Source organism: Ranitomeya variabilis, chromosome 1 (assembly GCF_051348905.1).
Source record: "Ranitomeya variabilis isolate aRanVar5 chromosome 1, aRanVar5.hap1, whole genome shotgun sequence".
NCBI lineage: Eukaryota > Metazoa > Chordata > Amphibia > Anura > Dendrobatidae > Ranitomeya > Ranitomeya variabilis.
In genome coordinates, this window is record NC_135232.1 from 548,946,354 (window position 1) to 548,961,193 (window position 14,840).

Here is a 14,840-nt window from a genome sequence, read left to right on the forward strand (position 1 = left end):
CCACTTCATAGCCAACAACTCTCGATTGCCCACATCATAATTGCGCTCAGCAGGCGAAAACTTTCTAGAAAAGAAAGCACATGGTTTCATCACCAAGCCATCAGAACTTCGAGATAAAACAGCCCCTGCTCCAATCTCAGAAGCATCAACCTCGACCTGAAACGGGAGCGAAACATCTGGCTGACACAACACAGGGGCAGAAGAAAAACGACGCTTCAACTCCTGAAAATCCTCAACGGCCGCAGAGGACCAATTGACCACATCAGCACCTTTCTTGGTCAAATCAGTCAATGGTTTAACAACACTAGAAAAATTAGCGATGAAGCGACGGTAAAAATTAGCAAAGCCCAGGAATTTCGGAAGGCTCTTCACAGAAGTAGGCTGAGTCCAATCATAAATGGCCTGAACTTTAACAGGGTCCATCTCGATAGTAGAAGGGGAAAAAAATGAAGCCCAAAAATGAAACCTTCTGAACTCCAAAGAGACATTTAGACCCTTTCACAAACAAGGAATTAGCACGAAGGACCTGGAACACCATTCTAACCTGCTTCACATGAGACTCCCAATCATCTAAAAAGACCAAACTATCATCCAAATATACAATCATGAATCTATCCAGGTACTTTCGGAAGATGTCATGCATAAAGGACTGAAACACAGATGGAGCATTAGAAAGCCCGAATGGCATCACCAGGTACTCAAAATGGCCCTGGGGCGTATTAAATGCTGTTTTCCATTCATCGCCCTGCTTAATACGCACAAGATTATACGCGCCTCGAAGATCTATCTTGGTAAACCAACTAGCCCCCTTAATCCGAGCAAACAAATCAGACAGTAGCGGCAAAGGGTACTGAAATTTGACCGTGATTTTATTAAGAAGGCGGTAATCTATACAAGGTCTCAGAGAACCATCCTTCTTGGCCACAAAAAAGAACCCTGCTCCCAACGGTGACGACGACGGGCGAATATGCCCTTTCTCCAAGGACTCCTTTATATAAGTCCGCATAGCGGCATGCTCTGGCACAGACAAATTGAACAGTCGGCCCTTAGGAAACTTACTATCAGGAATCAAATTAATAGCACAATCACAGTCCCTATGAGGAGGTAGGACACTGGATTTGGGCTCATCAAATACATCCCGGTAATCCGACAAAAACTCAGGGACTTCAGAAGGAGTGGAAGACGAAATTGACAACAATGGAACATCTCCATGTACCCCTTGACAACGCCAACTGGACACAGACATTGATTTCCAATCCAATACTGGATTATGGACCTGTAGCCATGGCAAACCCAAAACGACCACATCATGCAGATTATGCAACACCAAAAAGCGAATATCCTCCTGATGTGCAAGAGCCATGCACATGGTCAATTGAGTCCAGTACTGAGGCTTATTCTTGGCCAAAGGCGTAGCATCAATTCCTCTCAATGGAATAGGATACTGCAAGGGCTCCAAGAAAAAACCACAGCGCCTGGCAAACTCCAAGTCCATCAAATTCAGGGCAGCACCTGAATCCACAAATCCCATAACAGAATAGGATGACAAAGAGCAAATCAGAGTAACGGACAAAAGAAATTTAAGCTGTACCGTACCAATGGTGGCAGACCTAGCGAACCGCTTAGTGCGCTTAGGACAATCAGAGATAGCATGAGTGGAGTCACCACAGTAAAAACACAGCCCATTCTGACATCTGTGTTCTTGCCGTTCAGCTCTGGTCAAACCGCCAAATGGTGCACAGCTTTGCACTCACGCAAGCGTCGATCGATCTGAATGGCCAAGGACATAGACTCATTCAGACCAGCAGGCGTGGGAAATCCCACCATAACATCCTTAAGGGCTTCAGAAAGACCCTTTCTGAAAATTGCCGCCAGGGCACATTCATTCCACTGAGTAAGCACAGACCACTTTCTAAACTTCTGACAATATACCTCCGCTTCATCCTGACCCTGACACAAAGCCAGCAAGATTTTCTCTGCCTGATCCACTGAATTCGGTTCATCATAAAGCAATCCAAGCGCCAGAAAAAACGCATCCACATTACGCAATGCAGGATCTCCTGGCGCAAGGGAAAATGCCCAGTCTTGAGGGTCGCCACGTAACAAAGAAATAATGATTTTTACTTGCTGAATGGGGTCACCAGAGGAGCGGGGTTTCAAAGCAAGAAACAGTCTACAATTATTTTTGAAATTCAGGAACTTAGATCTATCCCCAGAAAACAAATCAGGAATTGGAATTCTAGGCTCTAACATCGGATTCTGAACTACATAATCTTGAATGCTTTGTACCCTAGCAGTGAGTTGATCCATACAAGAGGACAGACCTTGAATGTCCATATCTACACCTGTGTCCTGAACCACCCAGAGATTAAGGGGAAAAGAAAGACAAAACACACTGCAGAAAAAAAAAAAATGGTCTCAGAACTTCTCTTATCCCTCTATTGAGATGCATTAACACTTTAGTGGCCAGCTGTACTGTTATGGACCTGGTGGTTAGGAGCACCTGGAATGACCTGATGGTTAAACTATCACACAGGACGAGCTCTGGGAAGTGGGAGCTCTGCTGACCGCAAGCCTAATCCTATCACACAAACACTAGAAATAGCCGTGGAGCGTACCTAACTCTGCCTAGACGCCTCTTCACAGCCAAAGAGCTAACTACCCCTAAAGATAGGAAATACAGCCTAACTTGCCTCAGAGATATTTCCCCAAAGGAAAAGGCAGCCCCCCACAAATATTGACTGTGAGTTAAGATGAAAGTCACAAACATAAGAATGAAACAGGTTTCAGCAAAGGAGGCCAGACTTCACTAAACAGACTGAGGAAATAAAAGGTATCTTTGCGGTCAGCACAAAACACTACAAAAAGCCACGCAGAGTGTGCAAAAAGACCCCCGCACCGACTCACGGTGCGGAGGTGCCACTCTGCCTCCCAGAGCTTCCAGCTAGCAAGGCAATATCATGATAGCAAGCTGGACAAGAAAACAAAGATAAGCAAATAAACTAGCAGGGACTTAGCTTCTGCTGGAGTAGACAGGTCCTCAGAAAGATCCAAGAGAGATCTGAACCAGTACTAGAACATTGATAGCTGGCATCAAGTAACGATCTGAGTGGAGTTAAATAGAGCAGCCAGCCTGGGACCAAACGAGGTCAGCTGAGGAAGCAACCTCAGAACCAGCAGCCACCAGAGGGAGTCCATGGGCCGAACTCGCCGAAGTACCATTCATGACCACAGGAGGGAGTTCGAGAACAGAATTCACAACACCCCACACCGCATGGTCTGCCATGAAATGAAATAACTGTAAGTGTTTTTCAACTTTAATCCCTTTTTATTTTGTAATTGTCTATACATATGATACTTGTCTCCTTTTATAACATCTTTTTATTATACTTTTCTAACCACTGCAACTTTTGGTGTAAAATATATAAAATTACTAGCTTTGTTTCTCCTTGCTCTATAACGTACTTTCACGTCCTCTGAAGTAAATTACGCTACTAATTGGTTTGGCTCCTGACCCGTTATTAATTAAGAAATAGGAGCTGTTGGCAGCGGAAGTGTCCTGAGCCTTTGGGAAAACTGGCAGCGACGGACGGTATTGATAATTATTGTTCCCGCCTGAGTGGGAGTAGTTATATTGCCCTCGCTGCAGTGTGCCCAATAGCCAGTACATAGAAAGGCAGCCTTTATGGTGACTAATTATCCTAGGTGCAGGTCCCTGTCTGACGTGAGGGTAAGAGGGGTACCAGAGAGTTGCAAGTTCAAAACCGGAACTGGGAAGTGGGATATAAATAAATCCGCTTCAGAAAAAAACCGGGGCAACCAATCAACCCCGGTTCATGACAGCGACATTCTCAGTATTGTCACCGCTCATCTCTAGTGATGGATAGGAGGCATTCTCAGTGATGTCACCACTGATCTCTAGTTAGTGATGGATAGGAGGCATTGTCAGTGATGTCACCGCTGATCTCTAGTGATGGATAGGAGGCATTCTCAGTGATATCACCGCTGATCTCTAGTGACAGATAGGAGGCATTCTAAGTGGTCACCGCTGATCTCTAATGATGGATAGGAGGCTGTCATGATAATGTAAAAAATGCCATGTTCTTAGTAATTTTTTAGAAGGTTCCATGGTTCCAGAGACACACTGCAGATTTGACCCCCCTTCTTTTCTCCCCCACTACATTCGCTGATATAAAACACAAAGCCCTATGGCAGAGACACACTGTGGGCTCTCTGGGCCCCCCCTCTTTTGCTACATAGGAAACTGCCTTCTCACTACACCCTCTGTGCAACTTGATTCCAATGTGCAGCAGCCCCCCACTGAGTAGTTTATGGCTTTAATCTGGGAAAGGCAGTTATAGAACCATGTGCCCTTTTGTTCAGGTACAAACTTAATAGTAAGGCATAACTCGACCCCAAATTAGTGACAGAGATATGAAAGTTATATACTTGGTATGTGCAACAACAGGGCTCCTAACTGGTGGGTTTTGGGAGCTCATAGCTTAGCAGAAAGTGAGAAACGCATTACTGCTTAACTGGGGCTCATAGCAAAGATGTGTTTACACTTAAATTAACCTTCAGGACTTGATAAGCATAGTGATAACTTTGTCTTTCTTCTACGAGGTTCATACAGCGAGAAATGTGTAGAGATGGCTTTTCATAATTTTAAGAAAGGGGAGTATTCAGCCTCTGAGTGAGGTCACCACAGGGGAAGTACCTTGGTTTTGGGCACAGGGATAAGTGAGTGAGACATTAGTCTTCAGTCCCGAGTCTAGCTGAGAGTCACATCTGTCATGCACTGTGTTACATATGCTTATTTTGTATATTTAATCAGGACTCTTTACCAGATGTCTCACAAAAAATGTAGTGGTTTATTGGATTGTCCACCAAAAAGCATCATTGCAGCAAAACATAAAATAGGTGAAATAGTTACAAAGAGATTGTCCATATCAAAGTTTGTTCCCCATCTTTCCTGAGATTCTGAATGGTAAATGGCGACTGTCCCTGTCATGGAGTGTGGTAGTAGTCATCCTTTTTAACTCACATACAAGCTGTTTATTCCATCTGTGTGAAGTCTGAAGTTCATAGAGAGTGAAGGTGAAGCCCAAAGTGACAGCCCCCACCCTCCTAAGAGCCGTGATTATATATGTCCCATAGAACACGAGTTCTCTCTGCATGGGGTTAACTTTTACTCTGAGCTAAATATACAGAAATAGCTTTTGTACCGTCAGCGAAACCTTCCACGAGGCTCAGTACAGAATTGAGTGTAACAATAATCAATATTTAACACATTGGGATATGTGCCCTTTCCCCGAGCCGCATGGTCAGCCTTGATATGAAAGAACCGTAAGTTGATTTTCACTGTTAATCCCTTTTTATTTGTATTTGTTTGTACATACGATACTTGGGAACTTTTATAATATCTTTTTACACTTTTGTAAACACTACCTACCTTTTTGGAGTAAAATATATACAATTACTAGATTTGTTTCTCCTTGCTCTAAAACGTACTGTCACGTTATCTGAAGTGAATTACGCTACTAACCTGGGTTAGCTCCCCACCCGTAATTAAGAAATCAGAGCTGGTGGCAGCAGATTGGTCCTGCGCGTTTGGGAAACCTGGCGACGGACGGCGTTGATAATTATTGGTCCCACATGGGTGGGAGTAGTTATATCTATCACGCTCACGCCCTGACTGGTGGGCGTGAGCTTGGGGGGTTTGTGGCCCCACTGTGCCACAAACCAGACTACCGTGGAAGGGGCGTGACTATGACAGCTGCCTGAGTTTTCACTGGAGCCTCTGATGGTGAGGTCAGGCTTGTGCGGCAGGCAGCTGCCAGGTGCTACTCCAGGGTGATGTCTGGCTGTGGCTGCTGATCCCATTTGGGAGACAGGAACACCAGGATTAATGCGGGCATCAGGCAGGACTGGCAGAAGAGCACGGCTGAAACTCAGACAAGTAGGCTGGCATGGCTGAGACACAGGGCTGGCAGAGAACACAGGGCTGGCAGAGAACACAGGGCTGGTTGATGGGGTGTATGTAGGAACAGGTAGGGACCTGTTTACACTGGAGGTGCAGGTACGGATATGTAGTATGGAGGAACAGGTAGGGACCTGTTTACACTGGAGGTGCAGGTACGGATATGTAGTATGGAGGAACAGGTAGGGACCTGTTTACACTGGAGGTGCAGGTACGGATATGTAGTATGGAGGAACAGGTAGGGACCTGTTTACACTGGAGGTGCAGGTATGGAAACAAGCCAGAAGGAAAGGAGAAAGGAGGAACAGGTTGAGACCTGTTCAGACAAGAAGATAACCGCAAGGCATGTGGAGAGGAGCTGCAGCAAGAGATTACTGCAGCAATAAAAGCTAAACAGAGCGGAGCAGCAAGGCATGTGGAGAGGAGCTGCAGCAAGAGATTACTGCAGCAATAAAAGCTAAGCAGAGCAGAGCCGCAAGGCATGTGAAGAGGAGCTGCAGCAAGAGATTACTGCAGCAATAAAAGCTAAGCAGAGCGGAGCCGCAAGGCATGTGGAGAGGAGCTGCAGCAAGAGAATACTGCAGCTGCAGAAGCTAAGCAGAGCGGAGCCACAAGGCATGTGGAGAGGAGCTGCAGCAAGAGATTACTGCAGCTGCAGAAGCTAAGCAGAGCAGAGCCACAAGGAATGTGGAGAGGAGCTGCAGCAAGAGGTTTCTGTAGTAGCAAAGCAGAGCAGAACCGCAAGGAATGCGGAGAGGATGAAGCCACAAAGGTGCAGAGCAGGCAGAGCCGCAAGAGTGCGGAGCATAAGCAGACTGAGAAACACAAGGAAAGACACAACAGGGAAGGAAACCACAGACAAGGAGACTGAGATAAGACTAAGTTCAGACAAGGAAATGGAACAAGACAAGAAACAAGAACAAAGACACAGGGACCAGGATATTCTGCCTCCTGGAGGGCGGACAACAAGATCAAGGCAAGAATACAGAGTAAAGCCTCCAGAGAGGGAGTAACACAGAGCAAGGCCTGGCAAACTCAGAAGCAAAACACAAACTGAGCTAACACATTGCGCAGGCCCAGACCACTGGGTGGAGCTGCACTAAATACTGGAGGCCTCATGGCAATTGGTCAGGAACAGATTAGACAGATGCACCTGATTTCTATAAGAACCAGAGAGTTCAGGCGCCGCCCCCCTATGCACACAGCCAGGAAGCATGCAGAGAGCAGAGACACAGAATATGGAGCTGGCATGAAACAGAAACCACATCATGGCCTGGAGCAGTGGGTAAGGCTACGTTCACATTTGCGTTTTGCGGCGCAGCGTCGGCGACGCAACGCACAACACATGCAAAACGCATGCACAACGCAGCATTTTGTGACGCATCCATTTTTGGCATGATTTTTGGCGCACAAAAACTGCATCATGCAGCGTCCTCTGCGCCCTGACGCTTGCGCCAAAAATGACGCATGCGTCACAAAATGCTAGACAACGCATGTCCATGCGCCATGTTAAATATAGGGGCGCATGACGCATACGTCGCTATGCGTCGCCGAACCTGCGCCCGACACAACGCAAATGTGAACGTAGCCAAAGATAGTGTGAGAGATGAGAGGCCAGGCCGTGATGCCAGCAAAGTTGTTACAATATCACCCTCTTTGCAGTGTGCCCAATAGCCAGTGCATAGCAAGGCAGCCTTTCTGGCGACTAATTATCCTAGGTGTAGTTCACTTCTGACTTTAGGGTAAGGGGGTCGCCAGAGAGCTGCGAGTTACAAACCGGAACTGGGATATAAATAAATCCCCTTCAGAAAGTTACTGGGGGCAAACAAACAACCCCAGTTCATGACATATTGGTGGCAGAGCGGTGGGATAATAGAGCATTAGTGATCTGGTTTGAGCAATCATTCCTCTCACTAAAAATTTGCACGGTACTTGCGAGGACTCGGAGCAAAAAGTTTTGGAGAACGAACTCAGTGTTTAATAGTTCTGAGACAATTAGTGTGTATAGGCAGTTACCCCTTCCTTTCTCTTTGTTTTTCTATCCTATCTTTTATTTGGCTTTGATGGCTGCAAAAGGAGAGCACTGGTACACCCAGCAGAATAAGAACACCCTTGTGGGAGTATGCACGTACCATGGCCTGGACCCCCATTGCAAAACCAAGGCCCAAATGGTCTCTGAACTGGTGCGATTTCAAGTGGACCAAGCCTGTCCTCAGAGCCCAGCAAATGCAGAAGCCAGCACCAGCGCAGGTGGTGCTGCGGCTGAGGTCCAACCGCTGAATGCCGGCCCTATTGCGGCGATTCTGCGTCCATAGACTTCTATTGGAGCGCTTGAATTCCGCAAATCTAAAAAATTTAAGCGGAATTCAAGTGCATTTGCGGCAGTAAAAAATGCGGCATACAGGAAGTGACATGGCCATCCCATCATGCCATGCCAGGAGCATCCCATAATCCAGGAAGACAAGATAATATCCGTCTTCCTGGATGATGACTGCCAACATGGACTGGTATGACCGGATGGAGCTGGATGTGTCTTTAATGATTAGTGTGGTGTCTATGTGTGTGTCCGTGTGTGGTTCTGTGTGTGGTGTATATTGTGTATGTGTGTTGTCAGACATAGGCCATGAGACTACTACTACTGCCATCGGCCTATGTTTGTTCCCTATAGTCGCAGCAGGCTCAGCTCGATGGGAGCAGTATTTCCCATCGAACTTCCTGCTTCCATAAAAAACACTGTTTTTTTATTTTTTTTAAATCGTCCCTGACCCAATATATTTTCGCCCCCCCTCATTCCCATATTAATTTTGTTTAGGTTAATTTCATTGGTGGCCAGTGGATAGGGTCCAGTATTCCCCCCCCCCCCAAATAAAGTTTAATTGGTGGACAGTGTCCCTTATTTTTCACCCCCAAAAAAGTTTCATTGGTGGACAGAGGATAGTGTCCCTTATTTTTCACCCCCTCAAAAAAAAAAGTTTCATTGGTGGCCAGTGGTTACCTGTGAAATTAATTATACATACCTGTCCCTGATGATCACCACCTAAAATAAAAGTGAAAAAAAACCCCGTACTCACCTACACACCCAATTCCACGAAGCCCTCGTCCAAAAAAAAAGTCAAAAAACAAACCACAATGTACTTATACCTACCCTCCGCAGCATCCAATTAAACGAGTGTCCCACGATGATCTACAGTTTAGAGCAGCCACATAACATGCGGCTGCTCTAAACCGTGGCCGCCGATACAATGAACGGGATCGTAAAGCGATCCCGTTCACTGTATACCGAGTTCTCCCGAAGGCAGCTCGCGCTGCTCGGGTGAACTCGTTCGGTAGTCACTGCGGCTGCGCAGACTCCCCAGTTGACCGGAGGTGAACTCGGTAGCGTGGGAAAATTTCCCACGCTTATCAGTTCATCTCCGGTCAGCCATGGGAGTGGTGTACAGCGGGGCTGGTTGCATTAGCACCGGTCCCGTTGTAAACTTGTTAACCCTTGCTGTGCAATAAAAAATGTGGTCAAAAACCTGTTGTCATTATTTCATTAAAATACTTTTTCCAGAATGTGTTTTATTAACCCTTTATTGCTATAGGATTAATAATGGATAGGTGTCTTATTGACGCTTCTCCATTATTAAACCGGCTTAGTGTCACCTTTCAATAGCAAGGTGACATTAACCCTTTATTACCCCATATCCCACCGCTACACGGGAGTGGGGAGAGGCTAAGTGCCAGAAAAGGCGCATCTTACGCATGTGCCTATTCTGGGGTGGCTGAGGGCAGATGTTTTTAGCCGGGAGGGGGCCAATAACCATGGTCCCTCTCTAGGCTATTAATATCTGCCCTCAGTCACTGGCTTTCCCACTCTGGCGGAGAAAATTGAGCTTGAGCCCACGCCATTTTTTTCTGTGATTTAACCCTTTATTTTCACACCTAGAGCTCCCAAACTTTAGGGTTAGGATTAAGGTTGTGGCTAGAGGTAGGGTTAGGATTAGGGGTAGGGTTGAGGTTAGGGGTAGGGCTAGGGTTGTGGCCAGGATTAGGGCTGTGTTATATACTGCATGGGCTGTGTTATATACTACATGGGAAATGTTATATACTGTTTGGCCTGTTATATACTGCGTGGTCACTGTTATATACTGCGTGGCCTGTATTAACGCATCGGGTATTCTACAATATGTCATGGTCTGTGCTATGTACTATGTGGCTGCTATATACATACATACTCTAGAATACCCGATGCGTTAGAATCGGGCCACCATCTAGTGTATAGATAAAATATTTAGATTTCTTATCCAAATAATAATTTGAAAAAAAGTATTGACTGGTTCTCTCTAAAAATTGTAGATAGAAAAACACCCGGAGGTCTGGGACCGTGCCAGTGAAGAGTATAAAGCATCCTCTTCAAAACGTGATGCCTGGCCAGCCATTGTCATGGAAATTTATCCTCAGTGGCCTCAACTACCTAAATCGGGTCAAAAAATGATTTGTAAGTATTTTAAATTTGTGTTTTTTTTTTAAGTATTCCTTTATAATATTTTTTACTTGTTCCATTTCAGTGGACGATGTGAAAAAAAGGTGGAGATCTGTGACTGACAAGCTGGTGAAGGCACAGAGGAAAAAAAGCAGCAGCTCGCCATCAAAAAAAGGGTGCCATTCGCAGAACAGCTGCAGTTTATTTTAACAAGCAGAAATTTGCGGCGGTAAGTTATATATATATATATATTTTGGTTTATCTTCAATGTTTCACAATACTTTTATTAAACATGTTTTTTTATTCCTTGTACAGAACTGAAGGCAATGTAAGGGCCCAAACCCCACCGGTCCATGAAGGCAACAGCCCGGAGCATGGTGTTGGAGAGGAGGTGGAGGACTTTCCAATGTGCTCCTCACCAAATCCACCCTTGCCTAGGCCGTCATCCTCTATGTATGCTGCTGTTACGGCACCCTCCTCTACGGTGGCAAGTTCGTCCTCTGCGGTGGATGCGGCGTTGGTGTTTTCTGACGTTGCTCCTGCCTCTGGCGCTGCATCACGCTCTGCTGGTGGCAGTTCAAGGACCACTGCGATGGGGGCTGGTTCTGCCTGTCCCGTGCCATTGGTTAGGGCAGCATCCAAGGGCAAAAAAAAAAAAAAAAGAGACTTCGACTAGTGTAATTGAAGCTATCACTAGTCGAACCCTCAATATCATCGACAATTCTTCGATACAAGATGAGATGGACAAATATGGATCAGTGATAGCCAGCCGCCTAAGGTCCATGCCATGGGACAGGCAGAGCCTCTGTATGACAGCAGTCAATGCTGTTCTAATGGCTGCTGCTGTCCCATCACCGATACCCCCATCACAAGACATAGTAGTGGCGACTATGAAGGCATTTAATTACCCAAGTGGGCCTCCACCACCACCAGCAGCTGCTTCGCAGTGTTTTTTCCATGCAGCAGCACACAGGTCTGACGCTGCAGAAGCCTACACTTCCAGCCACTGTACAGTAACTCGTCCAAGTACTGGGCATAATGTCTCCCAAACTACTAGCATTTCATCACAAGAAATGTTTCCGGGGTATGGTTACGAGCCGGGGTACCAGCAGTTTTGAGGATTTCTGTCCCAACCCCCCCTGTCCTGTTGACAGGTTGTGATAAGGTCAATTGTTGATGCACTTTTTTGTCCTGTTGACAGGTTGTGATAACGTCCATTGTTGATGACTGTTTTGGACAATGTTTGTCCTTGTGTTGTTATATGTACGTCACTTTATGACGTTTGGTTTTTATGTGTAGTACATATTTAATTTTGAATAAAAACTAAATTTGTATTTGAAAAAATGTGTGGTCATTTTTTATTTTAAAAAACGATATGCTTACTTACAGTATGCGAACTGTGGGTAATGGGATCAGTAAAAGTGTCACTCACTAATAAAGAGTAAGTCGTGGACACAAGGTTTGAAATTTCAAACAAAGTTCTTTTTTATTAATTTCTTTTTTCTTTGTGGTTAAATGCTGAAGAACACAAGGTCCTTGATTGCTTGGGGTTAGCCATCCAATCTTCTCTGCTGTACTGCTAAAGAACACAAGGGCCTTGATTGCTTTGGGGTTAGCCATCCGATCTGCTCTGCTGTACAGGCTGACAACTTGATTGGGGTTAGGTGTCCGATCTTCTCTGCAGTTCAGGCTGCTCAACACCGGCACAGGAGTATTGCCAGTGCACGGCACCTTCAGGACTCATGAAGTAGTCAGTGAAGGTTTCTCGCACACGCACCCCCGAGCTGGATTGCCTTCCTTGACCCAAGTTGTCCACTGCAATTACAGTAGTTCAGACAGCTGTGACTCCTCAACTACCTCTGTGCTGTAGTCACGAACATAGTTGTGGAGAACACAGCATGCCTTTATGACAGTGTCAACGGTCTCCGTATCTAACTGGATGGCAGTGTGAAAGATCCTCCACTGACTACACATGATCCCAAAGGTGCATTCCACATATTTTCGTGCACGGCTCAGCCTATAGTTGAAAATCCTCCGCCGGTCATCCAGTGCCCTTCGTGGGTATGGGCGCAGCAGGTTGGTTTTTAAGGGAAATGCCTCATCCGATACCATCACAAAGGGTACTGGATGTGTGGAACCGGGCAAAGGTCTTGGGGCTGGGAGCGTTCTGCCATCTTGAAGAATTTGAAGTCCCAATCTGTGATGATTGCAGCACCCGAGAGTCCCCAGAACTGCCATAAGCACCGACGTCGATGGCAATAAACTTGTAATGTGTGTCAGCCACCGCCATCAGGACCACAGAAAAATAGTTCTTATAATTAAAGAAGCGTGATCCTGATCGTGGTGGCTTCAGCACTCTCACGTTTGCCATCAACAGCACCTACGCAGTTGGGGAAATTGGCCACAGTTTGAAAGCCTGCTGCAACCTGCAGCCAAGTCTCCTCGGTTGGGCAAGACATCACGATGGGCTGCAACTTCTGCCAAATGACAGTACATGTGCACCTCATAATTTGAGAGATGGTGGATTTGCCAACCCTAAATTGAAGGTGCAGGGATGTGTAGCTCTCTCCTGTGGCCAAAAACCTGAAAAAAAAAAAAATTAGAATATTTTTAATAATGATAAAAATGTGTATGGCAACATAAAAAATACGATTCAGGGGCACTATATCTGTCAACATTGTGGCGCAGTGGCAGCATTATGGGGGCAGGCACTGGCAGCATTGTGGCGCAGTGGCAGCATTATGGGGGCACTGTGGCATTAACTATGGGGGCAGTGTGTCAGGGAGTATGTGTGTAAAAAAAAAAAAAGAAAAAAGAAAAAAGGCCTATTACCGCAAGGTGATGAGCAGCCTTTCCTCTGCAGAGATTGATCTTCGCCTGACCGTGTGTTCATAGCTGAGGTGTGGAGCCAGAATTATCAGAAGGCGATCAAATGCCTGAATCGTAAGCCGGCAAAATTGGATAAATTTCTCCGGATAACTGAATAATAATAAAAAATATATATATTTTAAACACACAGATATAATGTAACACAACATTGTATAACAGCAATAAAAAAAAATAAATGAACACAGCTGACAATATATCTTTTCTCCCTATATCTTACCTCCTTAAATCTTGGTAAAGGACATGGAAGTGTCCCTTTTCCTCACGCTCATGAATAATGGGATGAACCCACATCCGTTTTGGATGTCTTCTACTCCTTCTCCTCCGAGATTGCTCCTATGGGAGAATATAGTCTTTATTATTACATGGTACTGTACAATGCATGGAAAATCGCTGCTAAGGCTACTTTCACACTTCTATCGGTACTGGCCCCGTCGCAATACGTCGGGCCGACGTACGTTGTGAAATAACTGCACGACGTGGGCAGCGGATGCAGTTTTTCTACGCATCCGCTGCCCATTCTGCAGTCCGGGGAGGAGGGGGTGTATTTTCTGCCGCATATGCGCAGTCGAAAATGACGGACGCGATGCACAAAAAAGTTACATGGAAGGCATTTTTGTGTGGCAATCCGTCGCCAATACAAGTGTATGGGAAAAAAACCCATCCTGCAAGCACATTTGCAGGATCCCTTTTTTTCCCCAAAACGAGATTGCAACGGAGCTCAGACGGAAGTGTGAAAGTAGCCTAATCTACAGCATCAGAAACGCTGCATATCCGCAGCCTAATCCGCAAAGTGTGCACATCTAATGACATTCTCTTACCTGCTCGCTGTGGTGGTGCAGCAAAAGCAGTGCCGTCAGCAACAAAAGATGGTTTTGTTGTGGGGAAAGACGCCAATGGGGCTGAACGTGCGGCATGTTGAATGCAACAAGAAGGCAAAATGGAGAAGAGGGGTTGGAACAGGAAATGACCTCATGAGAGCCTTTTTTTTTTTTTACCAACTTTATGTGTGGTTAAAAACGCTTTAAAAACGCACAAAAAAAGCATGCGGCTTTCCTGGGAGTGATGTCACGTTTCTCTCAGGAAAAATCTGCACACATTCCTGGAAGTGTGCACATAGCCTAAGGCTCAAATGATCCCTTTGCCAGTGATAGAGGAGCCTTTCCAGAGGATCGCGGTGGACATTGTAGGCCTGCTGGCTGTCCCCAGCAGCTCTGGAAAGCAATACGTCCTCACCGTGGTAGACTACGCTACCCCGTACCGAGGCAAAGGCTCTGTCCTCAACTAGGGTGGATAAGGTGGCGGATGCACTGTTGGTCATCTTTTCACGGATAGGATTTCCCAAGGAGATGCTTACCAACCAAAGGACCCAATTCATGTCTCACCTAATGGAGGCCCTCTGTGAGAAAATGCAGGTGAAGCGTCTGGTATCGAGCGCATATTACCAACAGACCAATGGTTTGTGTGAGCGCTTCAATGGTACCCTCAAACAGATGCTGCGCATACTGG

The 14,840-nt window shown here is 45.9% G+C and overlaps 1 protein-coding gene across 1 annotated transcript; it reads right to left on the reverse strand.

Moving 5' to 3' along the window:
• Positions 1-11,918: 11,918 nt before the first annotated feature.
• On the reverse strand, positions 11,919-14,296 carry LOC143802541 (uncharacterized). Its single transcript, XM_077281337.1, has 4 exons — positions 14,153-14,296; positions 13,552-13,667; positions 13,278-13,424; positions 11,919-13,028 (listed from the first exon to the last, which is right to left on the reverse strand). Exons 1-4 carry the CDS (start codon positions 14,246-14,248, stop codon positions 12,764-12,766), a joined length of 624 nt encoding a protein of 207 aa, XP_077137452.1. The 5' UTR covers positions 14,249-14,296; the 3' UTR covers positions 11,919-12,763.
• Between the last annotated feature and the right edge of the window lie 544 nt (positions 14,297-14,840).

Excerpts from the sequence above, each read along its gene's own strand:
- LOC143802541 (XM_077281337.1), bottom strand. The coding sequence starts at position 14,248 with ATGCCGCACGTTCAGCCCCATTGGCGTCTTTCCCCACAACAAAACCAT. Across the intron at positions 13,668-14,152 it reads TGCACCACCACAGCGAGCAG|GAGCAATCTCGGAGGAGAAG; the intron begins GTAAGAGAATGT and ends ATTCTCCCATAG. Across the intron at positions 13,029-13,277 it reads AGGCTGCTCATCACCTTGCG|GTTTTTGGCCACAGGAGAGA; the intron begins GTAATAGGCCTT and ends TTTTTTTTTCAG.